Source organism: Dermacentor silvarum, chromosome 3 (assembly GCF_013339745.2).
Source record: "Dermacentor silvarum isolate Dsil-2018 chromosome 3, BIME_Dsil_1.4, whole genome shotgun sequence".
NCBI classification, from domain to species: domain Eukaryota; kingdom Metazoa; phylum Arthropoda; class Arachnida; order Ixodida; family Ixodidae; genus Dermacentor; species Dermacentor silvarum.
This window is the reverse complement of record NC_051156.1, coordinates 74,368,612-74,394,131: the sequence shown is the minus strand read 5'-3', so window position 1 is coordinate 74,394,131 and position 25,520 is coordinate 74,368,612. Positions and strand designations below refer to the sequence as shown.

Genomic DNA, 25,520 nt, shown 5'->3' with positions numbered 1-25,520 from the left:
ATGGCACGTGAAGCTTATTGTAGAAAAAAAATTAACCAGCATGTAAGCACACCTATCCCTTTGTTCAAATCGTCGTAGTTTCAACGTTGGAAGCGTCAGCCCCGTCTTGAGTTGCGCTGAATCTATTCGCAGGATTTTCAACAATACGCGAGGCCGACATGTGCGCATATCGTAACACGTGAGGCAACTGCGGCTGCGCATTACAAACATTACAGGCAGCTACCAGGCGATCGGCAAAGCTGGCATGATGTTTTATTCTTTTGCGACCGCACCCTTACCTTATAAAAAACCGCCTTATAACCACGGGGTTATTGTTCAGTTCCCCGTACTAGAAGAACGCATTTACTTGAGGAAAACGTCAGGCAGCCAATACAAGCAAACAAGCACGATGCTGGCCTTCACCGGGGGATGATGCTGTTGCCGCATCAAATGATTTCGTAGCCGCAGGAACAGCTTACGTCTGCTGTCTTTCCTTAAAATTTGTTACATCTCGAACGAGAAAGAACCTTGTCGCTACCAGCTGTTTTCGCGTGTCCTTTGCAGGTGTCGGTAGAACAGCATAAGCTACAGCAGCACGCGTTCCACGGTGGACAGCGGCTTCCCGCACTGGCACCTCAGGGCAGGCGGGAACAAGTTGGCGCGGGTGCTTCGCCGTTGCAGTTGCACAGCATCTCGAGCAGCGACCTACAACCCATGCCGTCCCCGTTCAATTCTCTGCTGCTGCTGCCCTCCGAAGATAGGGTGAGCACCGTCAGTCCATACAGCCCATGTTGTCAGAACATCGTGGGTCGTCAAACGAGCCTGGTGTTGCGCTGCTTAGCACCAAGTCGCAGAATCAAATAGATTTCAGACTCTGCCCAGGCGGCGCTGCGGAAAAACCCGCCACCAGCGCCCCCATCGCAGCCTTGGCGCAAACTGAGTAGTGAAAGGAGAGCTGTCCGCAAGCGAAGCTGCATAGACCACACAGGAGCCCCCTCTTTCGGTTGGGTTGAGGCACGGTTTCCTAAAAATCAAGGACCTGGAAGGCTTCTTCCACCCATCTATGCTTCGGAAAGGGAGGAAGCTCAGCAGAGCGAAGTACGTGTACAATGTAAAAGAAGTTTCAGGTGTTTTTTCGGCGCGCTGCAGCTCGCAAGTACAGCGATCATCGTACGGCATCGAGTTCGAGGCAAGCACTCCGACGCCCGTTCTCTAGCGCCTAAATGTGGTAAATTTGGCTACGTACATAATGTCAAAGCGATTAAGAACACATATGATTAATTCATTTAGCTATGGTTAGCGGTACAAAGCTCGCTTTATCAGGGGCGAATGGCCCCTGGCGACCTTCGCCTTTTCAGTTGCGTTCTCGATTCAGATCTCGCTTCCTGTGCGGTCGAGCGTGTTATCGCGCATCTTCGAATGTTCTATTCACGGTTGTCTTCCGTTTGTATTTAATGCAAATGGAGATACGTGCGTGTCCACTTTCGCGAGGTACAACTGAAGGCAAAACAAACCTAAAGGTGATCGCGAGCAATATTTTGGCATTTATTCGTTTGAACACGTGTTAGCATTTGCTAGTTGTTGCACACACTAAACTGATGGATATCTGCTTTCAAATCTCTCAAAGGGTGACCGCTTGTTATTCGATCGTTTATGGCTCACTGGGCGCGATTACATCTGTTCACGGGCAGGCGCGTATATACACAAACGATGCTGCCGTTTTTGAGTTTCCTTTTTTTGGAGACCACAAAAGCTCTATCGCACCTTGTTGGCGATAAGACGAAGGCGTCTCACTTGTTTCGGATTCCGGACGTACACACAACCATTTTTCAGTGTGCTTATCTTCTTATTCATGAATAAACATTCGTGAATAAACACAAACGATTTTCTCGTCACTTTACGGTCACTCTAAAAAAAATTACGACCGTTTTCTTTCGAAATATGTTCTTTAGAAGAATTTAAATCAGCAATTAAATAAATCGACCCTGGGGGGTCGCATTTGCCAAAAGAATTCGACCCTCAAGGGGTGAAGCATTGTATCGTAATGTTTAATGTCGTAATTATTTACAGAGAATAAATTCTCCCATAGCCTTTTTTGGCAGCAAACAGAAGACGTTTTCCAAGGCAGCAAACAGCGTGCGAACATAACGAAAGTAATTAAGCTTCCTACAGTGCCTGCGCGCCGCATATTCCTGTCTCACGGGAGCTACAGCACCGCTCAGTACCCTTGAATTTTTGGCAGACGCTTAAAACAACACACGCTCACAAATAAATGTAAATAAACGCACCATTTTTTCTACACATGTGCGTTACTTCGTAATTACTCATCCAGTGCTGTTACAGCACTTTATTGCTCACATTTAAAAAAAAACGCAGTCGTGCATTGGGAAACGTTCTTGTTGCATCGGTAAAGCCAAAACTAGAAATGAGCTCGCGATACCACAATGCCCTAGAATGCGATTTCGAATTCATGAAGCAACCAAAATGTGTGGTTAAACTGGTGGAAATATCGATGGCACGTACGCAGGATGGTCCGCAACGTTGTTTTTTCAGTTGCCAACGAAGTGGCCGTGGCAGATTCTTGAGTTTTCACTTGGTTGCCATAGTCCCCCGTCAGAGATGCGCAACACAATTACAGCAGAACAACATTATCGCACTTTCTCATGTGAGCGGCTGTGTTGTGGAGAATGGGAATAATTCGCTTACCCAACAAGTTGAGCGGCCCGTACCAGCGCTCTCGCCTTTCTCCTTCATACGACCACGATGGAAATCGGTAAAACTGGACGTTGTTATTCAATCCTTCACGTTCATGGCAATTTACAACGCAACAGTAGCGTCGATTGCGGCGTTTATTCGTAGCGCGCGGAGCTGTCGTGCTCGCCATCGTTCTGACGAGTGAGCCAACAAGAAATTTAGGGCTTTATGGCAGTTCAGCGGCGCGTCCGACTAGCGGAGAAATACATAGCTCTCTTTCTGGGTGTTAAATGAGCAAAACATTCGCAATATGAACCAAAATTAAGTTAAATCGTTGTTTCGCACTCGCTAGCTGCGTAGGCAACTTAGCAAGGGAGTCGGACTTTGCACTACTCAATTATAACTCTTCGCACCGGCAGGTGGCGCTACGCGTGTTGCAAAACTCCAGAGTCTGACGTCTATACCGGCCGTGGTGCCCGCATTCCGATGGGGCGAAATGCAAAGTCGCCTGTGTCCGTGTGCATCGGGGCACGTTGAAGATACCCTAGTGGTCAAAATTTATCCGGAGTCCCCACTACAGCGTGCCTCATAATCAACTCCTAGTTTTGGCACGTAAGACCCTAAATTCATTTCAAATGAGTCATTTCAAGTTATTTGCTTCTGTCAAGCCTTTGCGAAACCAGTCTTAAGATGCTATCATCACTCCTTTGCAAAAGAGCATTTTCCCTGAATATACTAAACTTATGCCGCGAGGAGGTCTCGGAATTTCCAGCTAAGGCGCTATAGGACAGTTAAGGCATCTGGTACTTTTCAATACCATGCGGATCCAAGAACTTCCCCACATGGCTATCAATTCGTTTTTGAACTATGATGTAATGCTTTTGTAATCATAAGTTAGCACTTTAACAACAAAACACTCACGCGCATTGAATTTCATACAGCTATCATAATGTCAGATGGCTCAAACATGCTTGTTCTCGTTTGTCCATATAGTTAGGGCTGCTTGCGAGATGGCAAATGAATCACTAAAGTGCTGGCGAAGATTACATTCCCAACTAATTAGTCGCTTAAGGTAACGTTGCATAAAAATGCGATTTGTTTTAAACTGAGGGGATACAAATGCTCCACATTACTTTTTTTCGGCATGAATACGACAGCTATCTCCATTTTTACAAACTACAGGGCTGACTGTGATGAAGTAACTCACGTATGCACTAATCAAATGAAAGGCCGAAAACCCGAGCCTCCATATTAGCAACCACACGATGCCAACAAACGGTTGATCTAGCAGCGTTCACACCGTCGGTGCCACTGCAGCCGTCGTGCTATCCGGGTATCGACGACGCATGCGTAACCCGCGCGTAGAGGGCTAAAATATCCCCGGAGAGGCTCGGTGCATTTGGATTTTAAAAAGTTGACAGTCAGTTTAGCGTGCGCTAAAGAGGATGAAGACGAAAGCCTACCCGCTCAGGAGACATTCATTACATTACTTGACATTCTCATTCGAAAGCGTTGTTACCTCCTATTACTTGTGTTCTTCCAACAAAGGTCGTGGGTTCGACTCCCACCAATGGTAGAGGGTCAGACCGCCGCCAAATATTGTAGGTTTCAGTGCCTTAATGGTATTGTTACGTGTAGCTGATGTACACCCGTGAGAAAAAGTATACGGACCAGGGGTTACGCGATAAAGCCGATTTTTTCCTCCGCCTGCGAAACCAACTTGAAATTGAGGGCTGCAGTTCAAGGTTGGTATTGCCAACTTTTCAACATACTCGTCAATTCCAGTTTATGCTTATTAGTTACGAAGAAAATCAGTTTTTTTCGGCGACCCTGTGGTCCGCATACTTTTGCTGACAGGTGTACAAGCCTATTTACGATATATTTACACGTAGGCTAACGGCGGCCAAGATGGCGACCCTATAACAATCGGGAAGACGTCGTCTTCCTCCTCTTCACTGCAGCCACACTGTGGTGCCTGTTCCGCATCAATATCTTAATCAACTGTATCTTAATTAACTTCGCCTAAATTAATACCACAGGTTGTGAGTACGACTCCCACCTATGGCCGGGGGTTCGAGTACCTTAATGAACTCTACCCTAATTAATTGCGCCTTCATGAACTCCCTTATTAACCCCAATGGCCCTGGGTTTGACTCCCACGAAATGACGTGGGTACGACTACCTTAACCATATCTTAATCAACTGTGCATCCATTATCTTCGCTTTATTAACACAAAAGTTCGTGGGTTCAACCATCAATGGTGGTTTTATAACTTGAAGATTTACAAGGGTGTGGAAGGCTGACACAGTAAAATTCAACTCCTGTGGTTATTTTATTGATCGGCTATATTATCGAAGGTTATCGATTGGCGGCGCGTAGCAGCGCCACAATCGCGGTTTACCTTTTCGTTGAAGCTCCGCCCGCTTCGGGCTACGAGCGCAGCGGCGAAAGACCGGGCGCGAGGATGACGTCATACTTAGGTCACGTGAGCGCTCTATTGGAATCACGCTCCTCGCCGATATCTAAGATGACGTAACGATCGCCTTCGCCATCAGAGCTCGTTAAACGACCCGCGGTGGGTCCTGCAGACGCTGCGGCTTGTTTTTGCTAAATCTAGCGTTGACTTCTGACCTTTAAATCTATGATTTTTGTATTCGGGGGCTGAAAACTCTCTCTCTCTCTCTCTCTCTCTATATATATATATATATATATATATATATATATATATAATTCGTTGAAAGCTAACTTTTTGTTGAAGTGCTTCAGCTGCCCTTTAATGCTTTCGCCCTAAACTATTGCTGCAGAACCACTCTCACGATGACGGTCGGTGGTAACGCGTTAGCATTGAATGAATATAGGGACGCGACTTATTACCGCCGTCGAAATGAGTTCAGAGGCGTGTACTGTAGCGGGCCTCTTCTATCGCGCTTTCCTAGCAGAGCTCGCCGCCATCTAGCGCGACCGCCGCGATGCCTTAATGTGGCCTCCGAATTGCAGGGCGTGCCGGTGCGCGTGAACGCTCAGCAACACGTCATGCGGCAACCGGGCTGTTCTACCGTGCTTCTTTCTGTACTAGCTACACCATTTAATTGCACTGCCGAGAAGTCCGCGCATGATCTGAGAGATTAGAAGCGTGGCGCGCCGGTGCCAGCCAATGCTGAGGATAGTTCCCACGCTTGCCGCGCACTCTTCAATTAACCGCGGTACAAACCCCTTGAAAAAGGGCGCAGCTCGTCAAAGCGATGGTGCGAAAGGCGTTCATTGACAAGCGGCACACACCCGGTGCACTAGTTGCGCAGCCTCCTAAACCGTCGAGTTACTCTCCTTGAGGAAACCGTGTCACGTGGGCTCGATTCCACACAGCATCAAAGACATTTAGGGGACTTTTTTATCATTGTAGCGTAGGAGATTCCCCAGTGGCACATACCCACTGGCACACACCCAGTGACCCAATTTTTTATGTATTTGTTTATTTATTTTCAATACTGCCGATCTCCTTCGAGAGCGTGGCAGTTGGGAAGTACAGTAATTCTTCTGTACAGTGCAAGACAAACAAAATTAAGGTTAGAAAAAACTATATATGCAGTGTAAGTTATACAAAATATACAATAAATAGAATAGAAATAATGAAGAAAAGAAAGGAAAAAAAAGGACATGAAGCTTTACGAAAAATCGCCAAGGAAAATAACGATAGCACAGGTATCACAAGGGCCAAGTAATGAGACAGAAGTAACTAAAATTAAGCTTCGAAGGTTGAAAATCCTTACGACAAACAAATAAACTCTTCTAAATGACTAGGTTTATTAAAATTTCTTAGAGAACAAAGAAATCCGTGCCGATGCCCCTGCATGCATGGGCACTCTTACGCACACACACTTTTTTGTGTGTGAGATAAATTTCGATAATGGTTCGATGTAGCTGATAGTAGCGTCAAGTTAGTTCATTCTGCTATTGCGAGCGGGAAGAAAGAGTACTCAAACGTGTAATTTTTACATACGTATTCTGTCAATCTGTGTGCATGCTTACTGCGTGTAGGTCGAACCTGGGAAAATGAAATGTATTTGCAGGTATCTACCCTATAGTTATTTTTAGTAGAAACAAGTATTTAAGGCGAGCGTGTTTCGCTCTTGTGGATAGTGTTCGCAAACCGGACTGGGTTAAAAGATTTGTTGGCGAGTCTGTACGTTTATATCTGTTATGAACTTCACAGCTTTTCTTCTTACTGATTCTAACTTGCTTATGTTAGTCAGCGTATGCGGAAACCAGACTGTGTTAGCGTATTCGAGAACAGGCCTTACAAATGATGTGTAGGCTAGCAGCTTCGTTTACTTGGTTGCGAACGCCAGGCTTCCTTTTAAGAAAAATAGTTTGCTCAGCGCCTTCGAGATTATGTTACCGATATGTTTGTCCCACTTGAGCTTCGAACCTAATGTAACGCCTAGATATTTATGTTCGTCAACCTTGTTAAGTGGAGCACCGTTCATTGAGTATATAAAGATCGATGACGCTGTTTTCCTGGTTACAGTCCTGATCGCGGACTTGTGTATGTTGATTTTCATCTGCCATTTAGAGCACCAATTACCTATGTCAGCGAGAGAATTATTGAGTTCAGTATGATCCTTGTAATGATTAATTTCTCTGTAAATGACGCAGTCGTCCAGGAATCGTTGTATATTTGCGCTTGATGTTAGCTGTGGTATCGTCAATATAGAGTAGGAAAAGCAATGGTCCGAGAACAGACCCTTGAGGAACACCGGATGTTACTGCGACTGTGTTAGAAAGCGTTGTTTCGTAAACGACAAATTGCGAGCGGTTACTTAAGAAGCCTTTTATCTAAGCAGAAAGTTCCCCTATACCAAAAACATTTTCAACTTTAGCTAATAATTTGCTGTGACACACACAGCCAAAAGCCTTAGATAAATCGAGTAGAATCAAATTAGTTTGACCGCAGTTATGAACTGTAACAACAATTTAGTGGACTAGTTGTGTTAGTTGAGTTACCGTCGATAAACCATTGCGAAAACCAACTTGTTTAGCACAGAAAAATTTATGCGCTCTAGGAATACTGTCATGTACTTTAGGATTATGCGTTAGAGAAGTTTATATGATGTTCTAGTTAGTGAAATTGGTCTAAAATTTGAAAGTAATCTTGTGTCACCTCCTTTGTGGATCGTGATTACCTTTGTAATTTTTCAATCATACGGTAATTGTGAAGTTGTGAATGATTACCGGAAACTTAGGCCAATATATTTACTACACCACTCCGCATATCTTTTGAGGAAAGTACTAGGTATATCATGGAAGCCAGTATCTTTCTTGGGGTGAAGTTGAAGGAGTAGATTGAAAATATCAGCGTCCGTAATGTCTTGTTTACCGATGTTCGTGTAATGTTGCGTTATATTTGCGGGTATAATATTATAATCTATAGTAAACACTGACCAAAGGAATTCGTTATATGCGTTAGCCTTAGCAGTTTTTTCTTCGGGAAGGAGATCCGATGTAACAGTTTTACTGGCACGAAAGTAATTCCAGAACCTCTGGGGCATATTAACAAGAAAACTAGGTAATGATACATCGAAATGGTGCTGTTTAGCACGCTTAGCTATAAGTTTGAATTCCGCGATGGCGTCCGGTAATTTGTGAATTTTGTATTCTCCCCTCCCTCCGCCCTTTTTGGTTTTGATAGCCCTGCATAACCTTTTCAAACGTCGCTTTGCCTGAATTACTTCTCGCGTGCTCCACGAATGATTTTTTGGAGGGCGCTTTGTGTTTGTAGGTACGCAATGAGTGATGCAGTAAAGTACAACCGATTTGAAGCGAAACCAAAGGGAATCTACATCTACTGAAGGAACGGAACCCATTTCTAAAAAAATGCTGGAATTCATAAGCGAGGTGCGTTAGTATGCTATCGTCATCGGCGTTTTCGAAGTCTGTTACTATACAGATATAGATGAATGAGTGTTTATGGTGTCACCAAGAGGTACGATGCACACTGATACGTCGTGACGAGATATACCATGGATTACATCAGTTTTTATACGGTTTATTTCGAAGTGATTACTGAAAAAGATCAAATCACGTCAATTCTGAGTAATTCCCTGTGAGCGGGCTGGGCGTGAAATGACCTGATGAAGATTGGAGGTTAGCGTGAGGTCAAACAAGGCATCCGAAGCTCATGATGAGTAGCACAGGCTATTCCAGTTATTATCTGGCACATTAAAGTCACCCATGAGGACAACACGTGAACTAAACAAGTGACGTTCCATGTAATCATGAATGACAGCGATAGAAGCGTCACCAGAGTTTGCGCTCCGATAAACACAACCTATGAATGTGCTCGTACCGTCACAAAGTAGTTTGCAAAAAATTGCTTCTGCGCTTTGTACCTCTGGAAGAGCTACAAAGGAAAGCCCCGTTTTTATCAATAACGCCACTCCACAACCACATGTGGGGCGGTCTTTTCGGATCATCGAATAGAGAGGCGGTGCAAACTCTGTCATCAAAAACGTCAGGCGTGAGCCATGTTTCTGTGATGGCAGCTAGGTGAGGTTCTGAGCAATGATAAAATTTTCAAGGGATTCAAACTTGTTGATTACGCTTCTTGTATTCACCGTGAGGAGTGTTAGTTTGCGGATTTTACAGTGTGACGAGTAATAGCTCCCTTTTTTGGTATGTCACTGGGTACGTTCACCGACTTTGCTGCCCTTGCAATATAGCTAAGTCCACTTCTACGCGTTTTTTTTATTAACTGGTACCTTGTCCTCCTTCTCATTGCTCCAACATATGCACGATTATTTATATATACCTTTTCAAAAACAAGGACAACTTTCTCATTATTTCATCGTTTTGCTGCCGCACTGTTCCAAAGTTTCCTTCGGATATCGCGTACGCGTTTCGAAAAGTGTTCTCCAATGGATAGGCTTGTATCTCTAAGCTTGTATCCCCGTTTTAGTATTGAAGATTTGTCTCTTGTGTCCAGTAGTTTAAGAATTACAGGCCTAAACTTGTTTGGCGCTGCTCTACCAATCTGATGTATACGTTAGATTGCTACTGATTTTAATTCTACGGTATCTACAATTATGTTTTTGTTCACAGCGTTTTCAAGTATCAAGGGTGCCTCTCTCTCTACCTCCGGTAACCCATATGCTTAGCAGGTTAGTTCGCCTGCTACGATTCTTTAGATCGTCGATTCTTTCTTGCATGGATTTGATAAGAATACTCATATTTACTATTCGTTCTTGACAACAGTCGACCTTTTCTTCTAGACTTGTCAGCGAGTCTAGTTTCTTGTCTATTTTAGTCAGACGACTTTCCTTAATCTCTTTTGTATCCGTAGCTATTTATTTTAATTGTTGTTTGATTTAAGGGCCTCGATTCGTCTCAATATCTCCGCCTAGCAATAAAAGTTTATGTATAGGCACCGCGCGCTCAATCACAACAGCACATAGTCGTGGGCACGGCTGCACAACTAAGAAAGGGTTGGTTTAACGGATACACTTTCCATATCGCTTCCTCACCTGTAGGACGAAGATAAGCGGATTATTAGGTGACCGCATTCCGTGAGTGCCGCCGTGCCGAATGGCACCACCTTGCTTGAGATGGTATATCTCAAGCAAGTAATCCATTCCTGGATTGAGTGGTGGCGCTGAGCACAGGCTATGCGCACAGTTTATGCGCCCAGCGTCCGCGCAGGTAGGCGACCAAGGATGCAGCACGGGATCCCATGACTTGATCGGCACGGAATGTCGTGCGCTGATACTGGTGACATTGACGCCACATGTTGTTCCGGCGTGTCCTGGTGGCTCGAAACTCGGACCGGCGTGGAGCAGCAGTCCGAGGAGATGCTGTAGAACGAAGATAAGCTGTTATTAGGGGACCGCATTCCGTGAGTGCCGCCGTGCCCAAGTTGGCATCAAAAAGATTAATTGAAGACCAGCACGGAATGGGTGGCAAATATCCAGTGTTCCATGGCGGCGTTAAAAAGAACAATGGTACCTACCTTGTCCTGCATCTAACCCTGCCGGCGTGAAAAAGGTTGGTTGAAGATCGGCACATATGTGTACATTGCCACATTTGTGTACATCGCCACATATTCAGTGACCCAATTTGGCCGGACGTCCAGTTTTGAACTCTGTTACCTCAACACAGCATCCTGATGCGCTACCCATTCGACTACGGACTGCCCGGAGAACCGGGTAGGTGGAAAAACGGCTAGATACAAATAAACATACACACATAGATAGCCCCGGAAAGTGCGTGAAATACGCTAATAAAAGAAACGCAGTTAGAGACTGGGATGGAGCATGGCATCGTCGTTAGCCTCATCCAGCCGATCTCATCTGACGCCTCTTTCTCTCCGGGGCTTCCTTTTTCGCGGTGGCTCGCGAAAACGAATACGCCTACAGGGCTGCCGGAGAATTCAAGGGATTGCTTCGTTCGTAGTAACGTTTACACGTGCGTTCATGAGGTGACGGCCGCCTGTTTCGTGTGTATGAAGCCAACGTTTGTTTTGTCCTATCGTTTCAAACAGACACATGTACTTGCTTTAGATACGAGTCTCGATGCTTCGACAGCAAAGTATGCGCGACAATCATGCGTTATTTTCGATATCCATGCTCGGTTTCATGGCCCATTAGGATTTACAAGAACTTACGGCGTGCGCGACTAACCACGGCAAACCAAGTGTGCTGCCAAATTGCAGAGGTTGTACACTACTAATGACTGCAAATGTTTGCTTGTGCGATAGATGGCGCCAGAACTTTACGCATGTAAAAATAGGCGACTAAAAGCTAGCGCTTGCCAATCACCTGACGACGGCGCATTCCTCATTATATTTTTTAGACTGGACCTCAAGATTGTCAGGTGACGCTCCCTCCAATTTTATATAGCGCTAGCATTCTTAGGGTATATCGCAGACTTTCAGGTGGCGATCTATTTATCTATCTATCCATGTTTGTTTGTGATTAGTTTTGTTTCATTGTAATGAAGTGGTAATGGAAGGTGGGTAACACAGGAGAAGGGGAGAAGAGGAAAAAGAGAAAAAGACGTGAAGGAAAGAGGAAACGGTTCGCATGGTGTTGCATTCGGCGTCTATTCTTAACAATGGTGCTCTCTGCTTATACTGAGATTTCGGAAGACCTAGCTCCGAGCTTCGCATTTCTAAGCGGATGGGCGCTACCGGGATCACGCGTGTCATCTGAATTATTGATTACATCATCCTCGTACGGCATCCAGGCATCCGCAGTGGCTTTCGCGGGCGGCGGCGCTAGTGAGTTCGCCCAAGCCATCTCCTCTGTATCACAATTACTTTACCGAATGACCAACGCGTTTGCTTCAGCAGTCGCACGAACCGCGCTTTCATCGCAAGCGGCGACGACTGTTCCTTGTTTCTGTGGTTTCAAAAAAAAATGGCCGCATCTTGCTTTACTGCAAATGACGTCGAAATACGGTAGTCTTCTGCCGCCCCTGATACGTGAAACCCTCTCTTCTCCCCCCTCCCACCCCTCACGCTCTTCCCCTCCCCTCTCACTCCTCTCATGATGGATGCAATTGAGGTTTTGCTGCATGCAATTGAAATTTCCCGTGTTCGCCCTGCTCTCGCGCCATCTATTGGGACCTTTTATTACTGTTGGCTCTAAGTCGGCTAGAGAGCCGCGGCTTTAGTCAGCTTGTTTTTACGCGTAGCGTGTCTTCGACACCATTTCTAATGCGTTGATTTTTCATTTTCTAACGAAAAACAAGGCCAATGTGTATTCCTAATTAAATGAACGCTGCGGATCACGCTTATGTGCATATATATTGCCACAAGTAGGTCTGAGCTTTCCTCTTCGCTGTTTAATGTTGACGTGTATGACCCCGTGCCACCAGTGCTAGTAGCTTGGTTAGTTTTGGTCGAGCGGTTGAATCGAGAGACAGACAAAGTTTTTCGCGTTTAGGTAGCCTAATAAAGACTATCGTCTTTAAAAAAAACATTAGGGTGTTTTACGTGCCAAAAACATTATCTGATTACGAGGCACGCCGTAGTGGTGGACCCCTGATTAATTGGACCACCTGGGGTTCTTTAACCTGCACATAATGTACGGTAAATGGGTCTTTTTCATTTCGCCCCCATGGAAATGCGGCTGCCGTGACCGGGATTTGCTACCGCGATATCGGGCTAATCAGCGCAACGCCGAAGCCAATACGCCATCACGGCGGGTGTCTCCTGCTTGTCTGTTGGTCGTAGGAATGCCCATTACTCGTTACGTTTGTCCCATAGATACTGTCGGCTTCGCACACCGCTTAATGCTTCTTGCACCTCGTTGGTTGGACGTTCTCTTTCATGGCTTTGTTTTCTGCTTCTTTTTCTTTGTGTTCGTAGTTTGTTTCCTTTCTGATTCTTTCTGGGCCAGAAGTGGGATCAGATGCTCTTTACCTTGGCTGCTTCCTGGCCATTTCGGTGCGGCGTTTATTAAGGAGTTTTGTTTCTTGTGGTTGGGGATGGAGCAGCTTGTTGTTCTGGCTCTGAGTGGGTGGCTTGTCTGTGTCCTTGCCTACGGCACGAGAGGGTCAACCGCAAGTGTGAAAACTGTGCTCTCCATTCTCGAGCTTATATGACGTGGTCGTTTCACTGATCGGAATGTAGCAAACAATAAGTCTTCGTACGTTTTTGGAGGCACCAAGGTTGTTAGAGCGAAAACCGTCGCTCTGCAAATTAATTGAGTCTGTGCAAGCAGAAGTATCAATATCTAGCGTGCATATAAGGCAACACACAACGAAGAAGAGGAAAGCATAAAGTGTGTTCGCACTTCAATGTTGCGTAGTAGTGACGGTGAAAGAACAGTCGCAAAACTGTGAATGACAAAACGGGCTCTTTATTTGGTTAACCTGTGCCCACAAAAGCAAGTTCCACTCGAAGCAGAACGATAGCGGGGAACACAGTCGGCGATCGTGGAAATCTGATCAGCGGCGAAACGCGTTGGCTTTATACAGGAGTCATCGAAGGTGCCAGAGTAATCCCTGGTTCCCGCGTGTCTTCCAGCAAGTACTAGAGAGTTCGGGTTAATCATACAATCAGATTACGTAAGCGTCGGTAACAACAGACAACGGATAGAAGCATCGATAACGTTCGAGAAACTTCTGATACATGCACGCGTGTCCTGTGCCTAGTGAGAACGTTTGATATTTGTTAGCCGTTGAAAAGCGTTGAAAAGTGGGAGGTAGGGCACCAAGGCAACCAGTAGGTAAGCTCTCCCAAGAAACAAAGGACCTAATAAAGAAACGACAGAAGATGAAAATGTCCAACTCAAGAGATCAGATAGAATTCGCTCAACTGTCAAAACTAATCAACAAGAAAAAAGTAAGGGATACTCGAAATTATAACGTGGGAAAGATTGAGGAAGCCGTAAAATATGGACGCAGCATTAAATCAGTAAGAAGAAAGCTTGGCATAGGACAAGGCAAGATGTATGCACTGAAAGATAAGCATGGTAATATCATCAGCAATTTCGATGACATAGTAAAAGCAGCGGAAGAATTCTATACTGACCTGTACAGTGCCCAAAACAGCCAAGCTACTTTCATTCAAAATAGTGATAAACCGGATACAGAGGCTCCTTCTATAACTAGCGCTGAAGTTAGAAGGGCCTTGAAAGACATGACCAGGGGAAAAGCTGCTGGAGAAGATGGAATAACAGTAGATTTAATCAAAGATGGAGGAGATATCATGCTTGAAAAGCTTGCGGCCCTTTATACGCAATGCCTCACAACTTCATGTGTACCAGAGAGCTGGAATAACCCCAACATTATACTAATCCACAACAAGGGAGCCGTTAAAGAACTGTAGAATTATAGACCCATTAGCTTGCTTTCAGTGTTGTATAAAATATTCACCAAGATAATTTCCAATAGAATCAGGGCAATACTTGACTTCAGCCAACCAAGAGAACAGGCTGGCTTCAGGAAGGGATATTCTACGATAGATCATATCCATGTCATAAATCAGGTAATCGAGAATTCTGCGGAGTACAATCAACCTCTCTACATGGCTTTCATAGATTGACTATGACTGCTGGTAGAGATACCAGCAGTCATAGAGGCATTGCGTAATCAAGGAGTACAGGAGGCATACGTGAATATCTTAGCAAACATCTACAAGGATTCCACAGCTACCTTGGTTCTCCACAAGAAAAGTAGAAAGATACCTATCAAGAAAGGCGTCAGGCAAGGAGACACAATCTCTCCAATGCTATTCACTGCATGCTTAGAAGAAGTATTCAAGCTGTTAGACTGGGAAGGCTTAGGAGTGAGGATCAACGGCGAATATCTCAGCAACCTTCGGTTTGCAGATGACATTGTCCTATTCAGCAACAATGGAGACGAATTACAACAAATGATTGAGGACCTTAATCGAGAAAGTGTAAGAATTGGGTTGAAGATGAATATGCAGAATACAAAGATAATGTTCAATAGCCTGGCAAGGGAACAAGAATTCAGGATCGCCAGCCAGCCTCTAGAGTCTGTAAAGGAGTATATTTATCTAGGTCAATTACTCACAGGGGACCCTGATCACGAGAAAAGAAATTTACAGAAGAATAAAATTAGGATGGAGTGCATACGGCAGGCATTACCAAATCCTGACTGGGAGCATACCACTGTCGTTGAAAAGAAAAGTGTACAATCATTGCATTCTACCGGTGCTAACATATGGGGCAGAAACTTGGAGGATCACAAAGAAGCTCGAGAACAAGTTAAGGACCGCACAAAGAGCGATGGAACGAAAAATCTTAGGACCAACGTTAAGAGACAGGAAGAGAGCGGTGTGGATCAGAGAACAAACGGGGATAGCCGATATTCTAGTTGACATTAAGCAGAAGAAATGGAGCTGGGCAGGCCATGTAATGCGTAGGATGGATAACCGGTGGACGATTAGGGTTACAGAATGGATACCAAGAGAAGGGAAGCGCAGTCGAGGTCGGCAGAAAACCAGATGGGATGATGAAGTTAGGAAATTTGCAGGCGCAAGTTGGAATACGCTAGCGCAAGACAGGGGTAATTGGAGATCGCAGGGAGAGGCCTTCGTCCTGCAGTGGATATAAAATATAGGCTGATGATGATGATGATGAAAAGCGGTCACCGGTGAAAGGTAAACATATACACGTGTCAATAGCTTGAAGTTTATTGTCAATTCCGTCAGACTACTGTATGCACCTAAAGGTGGATACACACGCGAGGGCAAAATCCCGCCTGCTCCGCGGGCCAAACAGTCACGTGATCACTTGAATCCGGCGCAGCCGATTTAGGTCGCATTCCCACAGCCCGAGCGCCGTTTGCGGAATCCGCGTGCTTACTCTCGACTCCAACGCTTATTAGCAGCTCGCATATTTGCATACTCGGCGTGCTCTATATTCCATAGCGCTGTGAATCCCTCAACAAGAGCCAGAAAGTGACGGTTGCCTCGTCACTTAGCGTTTTCTTGTGCACCTCACTCATGTTGAGGTCACGCAGGTTGCGCGGTCTGAGTAAATAGAAATGCGCGCACAACCATGACCCGCCTTTCTCGCTGCACCACAGCAAAAAGCACGTGCGGTCACTGCAGCCCAACAACAACACACGTGGCTTCAAGCCGAGAACACGCCATCGTAGCCACGCCAATTCGTCCAATGTTGCCACATTTGACGCTGACTACACTAAATTGACGTTAGACGACCGCCAAGGAGACGGATGGAAATACCGGCGAGCATTTTCAGTCCACACCGCGAGCGGAGGAGGCCGGACTAGGCGAGGGCGGCACGTTTTGATGACGCGCGCGTCACGTGATACGCCATCCGCTGCGAAAATTCCTCCTCCGCCCGTACGTGTGAATGCACCTTTAGCAGCTCGCACGTTTGCATACTCGGCGTGCTGTATTTTTCATAGCGCTGTGAATCCCTCAACAAGAGCCAAAAAAGTGACGGTTGCCTCGTCACTTAGCATTTTCTTGTGCACCTCACTCATGTCGAGGTCGCGCAGGCTGCGCGGTCTCAGTAAATAGAAATGCGCGCGCAACCACGACTCGCCTTTCCCGCTGCACCACAACAAAAGCACATGCGGTCACTGCTGCACAACAAAAACACACGTGGCTTCAAGCCGACAACACGCCATCGTAGCCACGCCAATTCGTCCAATGTTGACAGATTTGACGCTGACTACGCCGAATTGAGGTCAGACGACCGCGGAACGGACGGATGGAAATACCGGCGAGCATTTTCAGTCCGCACCGCGAGCGGAGGAGGCTGGACTAGGCGAGGGCGGCACGTTTTGATGACGCGCGCGTTACGTGAAAGGTGCATTCACACGACCGAAAGGAGCAAATTTCGCAGCGGGTGGCGTATCACGTGACGCGCGCGTCATCAAAACGTGCCGCCCTCGCCTAGTCCAGCCTCCTCCGCTCGTCGTCCGGATTGAAAATGCTCGCCGGTATTTCCATCCGTCCGTTTGGCGGTCGTCTGACCTCAATTCAGCGTAGTCAGCGTCAAATCTATCAACATTGGACGAATTGGCGTGGCTACGATGGCGTGTTGTCCACTTGAAGCCACGTGTGTTTTTGTTGTGCAGCAGTGACCGCATGTGTTTTTGTTGTGGTGCAGCGGGAAAGGCGAGTCGTGGTTGCGCGCGCATTTCTATTCACTGAGACCGCGCAGCCTGCGCGACCTCGACATGGGTGAGGTGCACAAGAAAATGCTAAGTGACGAGGCAACCGTCACTTTTTTGGCTCCTGTTGTGTTAGCGTGCACGTACTTACAAATGAGGTAGCATAGTCAGAACCACAAGTGGAGGCAATGCATGGTTGAAAAGCTCTTGAAGACGTGGCCAACCTGAATCGGAAACCGCTACTTTTTCTTTCCGTTTCGCTCCGGAGTGACAAAACTCGTAATGTTATGGTTCAATGCAGAATCGAACAAAAATAACGGCTTTTACCAGTTTTTGGTTTTCGTTTCAGTTCCGAGTTGATAGCCTGCTGCGAACGTGAGAATTTCACGCAAGTTCAGTAGGTTTCAGCACAGCAGATGTATGCAACCTGTTAGAATACATGCATCTGAGCCGAGCGGATTATGTCAAAGCCCAGTTTTTCTAGTCCAATTTTTCGGCACAGGCTTCCGCATGTGCTATTATATGGTGCGGTTTAGGCACCACGTCTACAAAGCGTTGCTAAGCGCCTTGAAAGTTCGTTCGCGCCATCGAACTTTCACCTATCGCGTTGACATGAGTGGTTGTTTTGACCCAGTGCAAAGTACGAAGTAATGGGTGCGACTTCAGACTGCGGCGCCAACAGTTCGATTGCGGGTAGTTTGACAACACGCTAGAGTACCGAACCCTGGGTCAAACAATCTCAAGGTGCTTAAACCTAATGCGTAACTATTAACCACGTCGTCTTTCATGGTACATGCGTCGCGTGTACAAGTGAAATCGTGGCTCTTAGTCAGTGAAGGTTCGTAGTCAGGTACTAACGGTTCATTCGTCCGCTGTTTGATCCAGGTGCACGCTGTCCCCGGTGACATCGGTCCCGGTTCCAGATGGTCTCTGCCGCAGCTCTGCATTGGCATTTGCGCCATGGTGGCCTTTCTGTTGGCCATCTTGTTTGCGAGCACTCTGGCTGTTCGCACCCTGAAGCACTACGATCTTCTGAGCCCCGCGGCTAGCGGCAAGCTCAAGGGTCCACCCTCCGAACCGCCTACGACTCCTGCCACGTCGACTTCCGATGCAGCGGCACCACCTGACAAGGACAATGGAGGCGCCCTGAACACTAGCTATGTGGCGTTATACGCGCCAGCCCTCCGCTGAGCGTCGGGTGTACTCAGATAGGAATGGGAGAACCATGCAGTAAACATCCTCGTGTTCTCTCTTCGAATAAAGTACTTTGATGTTTCGTCGTACTGCTCAACGAAAGAAATAAAAAAAGACATTTACCACGGGATATATTTCTTACGAAACGAAAGCTGCGTGTCTGTATTGTACCTTGGCTCTTAATCGGAAAAATATACCTCACAATTACGAAACTGTAAACTTTTCATGGTATCTAATAAAACATGTTATAGGCACTACCAGCTGATGGGTAAACAGAATTGTGGGAAGCTGCAGACATTCTTAATATATCTATCTGCCCTTAAAGCTGAATGCACGAGAAAGCATGCTGTCGTGTACTAGCGTGAAAAGCTTTTGTATATAAAACTGGTATATTTTTCCCGCAGAACAAACAATAAGCCATAGTTGAACCAAAAGTCGACACAGTGACAGCTCTATTTAGAGTAGTCTCCAAATTATCGTCCCTCTACTGTGAGGCTGTGTACGCACCTCTCGAGAACCGTAGTGCGTTTCAGTTCATGTTATAAAAGCCGCTGGGGAGGGGGGGGGAGGGGGAGAGGTATTACATAAGGGTGGGTGAGCTGCATTAAATATATTTTATAAATTGGGTACTGGTCCGGGACAGTGGCCTTGGTAAACTCGGTGGTAATGCAGTTCAACTCAACGTGAAAGCTGGGGAAGTGTGTGGTTAGGTAGGCGCCCGCCGTCTACGTGACCGGACGCGCGGCCAATGCGCTCCGACGCGCCCGGCGTCTGATGACGCTCGCCCGCAGGCACGCACGCCCAGACACGCGCAAGCACACACTTACACACACACACACACACACACACACACCGAAAACGTCGGACTATAAACGCGCCTTAATGCTCTCTTGTGGTTTGACCTATAGCTCTCGAGGTGAAAACAAGAGTCGACGACGGCTGCCCGAGGTAGCGTAATGAAGCTTTGACTACAAAAGGGAGAGGGTGGCAATACAACCGCGAAAGAGAGAGGACGTGAATCGCATTGGCGCTTTTATGGCTGAAACGCTGACGTTATAGGAATATGACGAATGTGTAGTAAATCAGTCGGACGCCCAGTGGTGAAATGAACGTAGGTTTATTGACGCACACTCCTTTTATAGCATGAGTGAAACTCGTGATAAGGCCACCGCTGCTTGCGTGGGTGATAAGCGATGAAATGTACATGTGACGTCAGTACATAACACTCCTTCCTTCTAAGATTAGTTATACAAAGAATACAAAGCTACGTTGGGCTATTCATTAATGCCATAACGTAGGACAGGCCGTCGAACGCGCGTTGACCTTCGAGGCGCGATCGAATCTTGGTTGGTATGCTCTGGGCTTGCCTCTGGTGCCTCTGGGTTCGTCAGCTGCTGCTGTGGGCGTCTTGCGCTTGGCTCTTGAACAGGTTGACTCGGGCTTGCCCTTGTGGTTGCTTCTGGGGCCGTCGGCTGCGGCTGGGGTCGTGTTGCCGTGGGAAACAACTCGGCATGGCAGCCCTCCCCGGTACCTTTGTCTGATTCGGACCTCGTCCAGGCGCTTCTCAGTTGGTTCCGATGTCGGTGATGGCGCTCGCCGTTATCCAGTTGGACCGTATACGACACCGGGCCTCTGACCGCCACCACTCTGGCCGCCTTCCACCTGGGACCTGGAGTGAAGCTTTTAGAGTAGACAGTGTCACCGACACAGTACCTCTTGGTAACTGGGTGTTGAACCTCAGGTGCATGTTGTCGGTCCGGATGAAGACGATCCAGCGCAGTTCTCAACCTTCGCCCCATCATCATTTCTGCTGGCAATTTCCCTGTGACAGAATGTGGCATCGTGTGCTGTTTAAACAGGAATCGCGAAATCTTGCACTGTGTTGTTCCTTCCCGTTGCTTTTTTAAAGCTTCTTTCACTTCTCTTACCATCCTCTCGGCTCTGCCATTACTGGCGGGATGATAAGGTGCAGTAAAAACAGTACGCACACCATTACACTTCAAAAAGGTTTGCAACTCAGCGCTTGTGAAGGCCGTTCCATTATCCGAAACGATAACGTCTGGCACACCATGTGTCGCAAACATTTTCCTTAAGCTTGTCACGACGGCCGCAGCTTTCATTGATGACATGATTTCAACCTCCGCCCAGTTGCTGTACGCATCTACCACGACAAGGAATACATCTCCTTTGACTGGGCCCGCGAAATCCATGTGTAGACGACTCCAAGGTTGGTCTGGTTTGACCCAAAAGTGAACGGGAGCCTTGGGGTCACTTTGTCGGTTGCTCTGACATGTCTGGCAGTACCGTACGTACTCTTCAATCTGGTGGTCCATTTTTGGCCACCACATGAGCCCTCTAGCTGCTGCTTTCATAGCGCTCATCCCCGGGTGATTTGCATGCAGTAGTTGGAGCACTCGCTCTCTTGCGGCTTCGGGAATTATCACACGATTCCCTCAGAGTATGCAACCCCGGTGCAACGACAACTCTGTCTTCCTCACCTCGTATGGTGTAAACGTGCTGTCTAGTTGTGTCGAAGGCCAACCACTCAGGATCCAGTCCTTCACCCTGGTCAAGACGCTGTCTTTTTTGATCAGCTTGACGATGTCCGGTGCCTGTAACGGTGCACACTCGACAGCTTCCAGTAGAAGCACGTCTCCAGGTGGTTGTGGTTCGTCCTCGTCCCCGGGGGCTGGCAGTCGACTGAGTGCATCAGCGTTGGAGTTGTCCTCACCTCGCCTGTACTGGATGCGATAGTTATACGCAGACAACAACAAAATCCAGCGCAGCATTCTGGGTGACAGTACTTCCGGCACTCGCTTGTCCGTGTTTAATAAACCCAAAAGCGGTTTGTGATCTGTTATCACCGTGAATTCTCGCCCAGCCAGGTACTGATGAAATTTTTTTACCCCGAAGACGACTGCTAGACCCTCCTTGTCAATTTGGGCGTAGTTACGCTCACTTGCGCCTAGAGTTCGTGAAGCATAAGCTATGGGTTGCTCCCTCCCGTCAGCTGCTTTATGGGCCAGCACCGCCCCCACCCCTACAGGGGATGCGTCACAGCACAGTATCAAGGGACGCTCGGGGTCATAAGAAACAAGTACGGCATCGGAGCTAAGTAGCTTCTTCAGCTTCTCGAAAGCACGTTGGTGCTCACCTTTCCATTCCCATTCGTGGTCGTGGTCTAGGAGCCGGTATAGAGGTTCCGCCGCTCCGGTCCTGCCCTTGAGGAAACTGCTATAGAAGTTCAGTAGCCCCAAAAAGGCTTGCAGCTGCTTCTTGCTAGTGGGCGTTGGCGCTTGCTGGATGGCGTCAGTCTTGCTTTGGCTCGGGTGGATCCCTGTATTATCAATCCGATGTCCCAAGAATTCAATGCTAGTCTGGTTGAATTCACACTTCTTGTTAACTCTCAACTGCGCTCTTTGCAAACGCGACAGCACAGCCTCCAGTCTTTCTGCGTGTTCTGCTGCGTTACGCCCGAAAATCAGGATATCATCAAGATAAGCTTTAACGCCAGGAATGCCTGCCAACAACGTGTCGATGACTCGTTGAAACACCCATGGCGCGACAGAAATTCCAAACGGTAGCCGCCTGACCTTGTGTAGCCCCTTGATAGTGTTAACTGTGAGCACTTCGGCCGAACTCATCCAGAATAAGCTGTTGATAAGCTTGAGCTAGGTCGAGCTTAGTAAATATCTTGCTTGACCCGAGAGTCGACAATATTTCCGCGGCAGTAGGCAAAGGATACCCGCTGGTTTTAACTGCCTTGTTTACCGTGCTACGGTAATCCCCGCAGAGACGCAAGGTTCCGTCTTTTTTCCTTACCACCACGAGCGGAGTTGCCCAGTTGGAGTACTCGACTGGTTCCCAGACTCCTTGTTGCACCAAGCGGTCCACTTCCTTGGCCACATCGTCTTTCAGTGCTAGTGGAACTGTACGACTTTTGAGGAACGTTGGTTTGGCGTCGTCTTTCAGTTCGATGTGCACTGGCGGTCCATTGAAGCCAGGAAGGTCACTGCGAAACACCTCAGAAAATCGTGAAGTGACGTCTTCAACATTCAGTTGCTGAATTCCATGCAGCCCAATGCCCAACGGCCTAAACCAGTTCCGCCCAAGCAAACTGTTACCGCTTCTCTTCACTACCAACAAAGGCAGCTTTGCCGTCCAACCCTTGAATTCCACCACAACACTTGCGCGACCAACTACAGGCAACGCCTCTTGACCAGGTTACGAGCGTTGTGCTTGACTCTCGAAGGGGTATTTTACTTTGCTTTCCCTCGATAGAGCGAAACGTTTCTTCACTCACAATTGAGCACGATGCTCCAGAATCAATTTCCATGGGTACATTCTGCCCTTCAATCTGTACTTCAACCATGAATTTTTCTTCTTGCTCATTCACCTCGCAGAGGGAAAATAATTCGGTCATTTCGTAGGCGCCCTTGCTTTTACTCTCTTTTTTCTTCTGCTCGTGTGAAGTTTTTCTTTGAAACTTTCTAACTTCGTCTTTCGAACGACAGGCTTTCGCAATGTGTCCGATTATCTTGCACTTGAAACATGCCGCCTTTCTAAAACTGCATAAATGCGGAGCGTGCTTACCGTTGCAGCGATAGCAACTGGACTCTTCCGCTGCGGTGTCTTGCTTCGTGCGAGTTGCTTGAATTAGGCCCTGGCTGTCTTTTGTCTCGTCTCGTCCCTGGTTGCGTATGTCTCGCTGCTGCTTTGCTGTAGCCTCAGCTGTCACGGCCATGTCGTACGCGACCTGGAACGTAAGGTTGGGCTCGGCGAGAAGTCTCTGCTGGACTGCTTCGTTCTTGATGCCGCACACGAAACGATCTCGCATCATGACGTCCAGCGGTAGTTGCTTGTCACCAAAACCGCAGTCTTCCGTTAGCTTCCGCAGAGCCGTGACGTAGTCTGCCACCGATTCATCAGCCGCCTGGTTTCTCCTGTAGAACAAAAACCTTGCGTGCAGCTCGGAAGGCCTCGGATGCAGGTGCTTGCGAACGGCCGTCTTGATTTCGTCGTAGCTTGCCATGGTCGGTCTTACTGGCTTCACCAGGGTTACGATGAGCCCGTACGCTGCTTCGCCGCAACAACTCAGCAGAACTGCTCTTTTCTGCTCGTCCGTTATCTTGTTCGCGTCGCAAAACATTTCCAACCGCTCGACGTACTCATCCCAAGACGCGCCCGTGCCAAGACGATACTCGCCGATCTTGCCGACAGCCATCCCGCCTTCTTCAACGGCGGCCTCGCCGGGCCGGTCCGCCTCGTCGCCAATGTAGTAAATCAGTCGGACGCCCAGTGGTGAAATGAACGTAGGTTTATTGACGCACACTCCTTTTATAGCATGAGTGAAACTCGTGATAAGGCCACCGCTGCTTGCGTGGGTGATAAGCGATGAAATGTACATGTGACGTCAGTACATAACAGAATGAATAAACCTTGCGGTGCGGTTTCCAGCTGATTAAAGTTCGTTAGTAAGACCAACTACAGAGGGATCCCAGATGAGAGACGCATATTCCAGTTTTGATCGGACCCATACTTTTAAGCAAGAAGCTGTACATACTGCAGTGCGTGGCGCAGGTGACGTCTATGGAAACCCAATCTTTTGTTAGCGGCTTAAATGACGTTAGCTACATGTGCTTTCCACAGCAGATCATTAGATAAGGGAGCCCCGCGGTATTTGTAAGTAGATACACATTGAAGTACCCATACCTGTATCGCCAGTCAGCCTATAGAGTCTGTACAGGAGTACGTTTCTCTAGGTCAATTACTCACAGGGGCCCTGATCATGACAAGCAAATATACAGAAGAATAAAAATTTGTTGGCGTGCAAACGGCAGGCACTTCCAAATCCTGACTGGGAGCTTACCACTGTCGTTGAAAAGAAAAGTCTACAATCAGTGCATTACCCGTGCTAACATATGGGGTAGAAACATGGGGGTTAGCAAAGAAGCTCGAGAACAAGTTAACGACCGTACAAAGAGCGATCGAACGAAAAATGTTAGGCGTAACGTTTAGAGACAGGAAGAGAGCTGTGTGGATCAGACAGCAAACGGGCATAGCGGATATTCTATAGTTGGCGTTAAGAGAAAGAGCTGGATGGAGCTCGGCAGGCCATGTAATGCGTAGGCTAGATAACCAGTGGACCATTAGAGTTAGAGAATGGGTGCCGAGGACGGCAGAAAACTAGGTGGGGTGATGAAATACGGAAATTCGCAGGTGCAAATTGCAATCAGCTGGCGCAAGACAGGTAATTTTAGATCGCAGGGAGAGGTCATCGTCCTGCATTGGACGTAAAAATAGGCTGATCATGATGAGGATGACCCATTCAAGTTGTGTGTTAGCGATGTTGCAAGGGAAACAGAATGGATAACAGAGGTGGCTAAAGGACATTACATTTAATAGAGTTCAGGGTGATTAGCCAGTCTTCGCACTGCTTTCGGAGGTTATTGACGTCTTCAATAAGGGCAATCTGATCTGATGAGTCCAGCAGTGGACACGAAAATAGGCTGATGATGATCACCATCTGATGAGTTAGTAACGGTCCTAAAGATCATACAGCCGTCAGTGAACATGCCAATATTAAGAAGATACATTCAGAGCGAGTTCGGTAATATATAATAATAAATGTGGCTAAGTACAGAACCTCAACGTAGACCACAGAGGATTCTGAAATCGGTGAAAACAATTCGCTAAAAAGAAACTCTCACTGGGAAAGATTAGACGAGGAGTCATTGATCCAACCTAGTACTTAAAGGTGTCAGTTTATATAGGGTAACTTTGATGTTAAGCGTGGGTGCGGTACTTTATGAGCCAAGCCAAGAAAAGTGGAGTAACCGGTTGTGCTGAACTGGTTTACGTCCCTGCCTTTCCTTCTCCACTCTTTCCTTCCTTACTTCCTTCCAAGAAATGAGGCATCTGTCTGAACATTAACGTTAAGAATAGCATGAAGGTCTTTGATGGATAAAGCTAGAGACCTAAAATAAAAGAAAGCAAAAAAATAAAGACCCCTGCCAAACCCTTGCAGGAACAAAAGAAATAT

The 25,520-nt window shown here is 47.1% G+C and overlaps 2 protein-coding genes across 2 annotated transcripts; one reads left to right on the top strand and one right to left on the bottom strand.

Moving 5' to 3' along the window:
• The first annotated feature begins 450 nt into the window (after positions 1 to 450).
• Positions 451 to 18,570, top strand: LOC125943823 (uncharacterized). Its single transcript, XM_049663345.1, has 2 exons — positions 451 to 741; positions 18,170 to 18,570. Exons 1-2 carry the CDS (start codon positions 694 to 696, stop codon positions 18,473 to 18,475), a joined length of 354 nt encoding a protein of 117 aa, XP_049519302.1. The 5' UTR covers positions 451 to 693; the 3' UTR covers positions 18,476 to 18,570.
• Positions 18,571 to 20,931: 2,361 nt separating this feature from the next.
• LOC125944269 (uncharacterized) lies at positions 20,932 to 23,758 on the bottom strand. The gene is made up of 3 exons (XM_049664616.1): positions 22,603 to 23,758; positions 22,301 to 22,490; positions 20,932 to 21,219 (listed from the first exon to the last, which is right to left on the bottom strand). The coding sequence occupies exons 1-3, from the start codon at positions 23,700 to 23,702 to the stop codon at positions 20,932 to 20,934; spliced, it is 1,578 nt and encodes a 525-aa protein (XP_049520573.1). The 5' UTR covers positions 23,703 to 23,758.
• Positions 23,759 to 25,520: the final 1,762 nt, after the last annotated feature.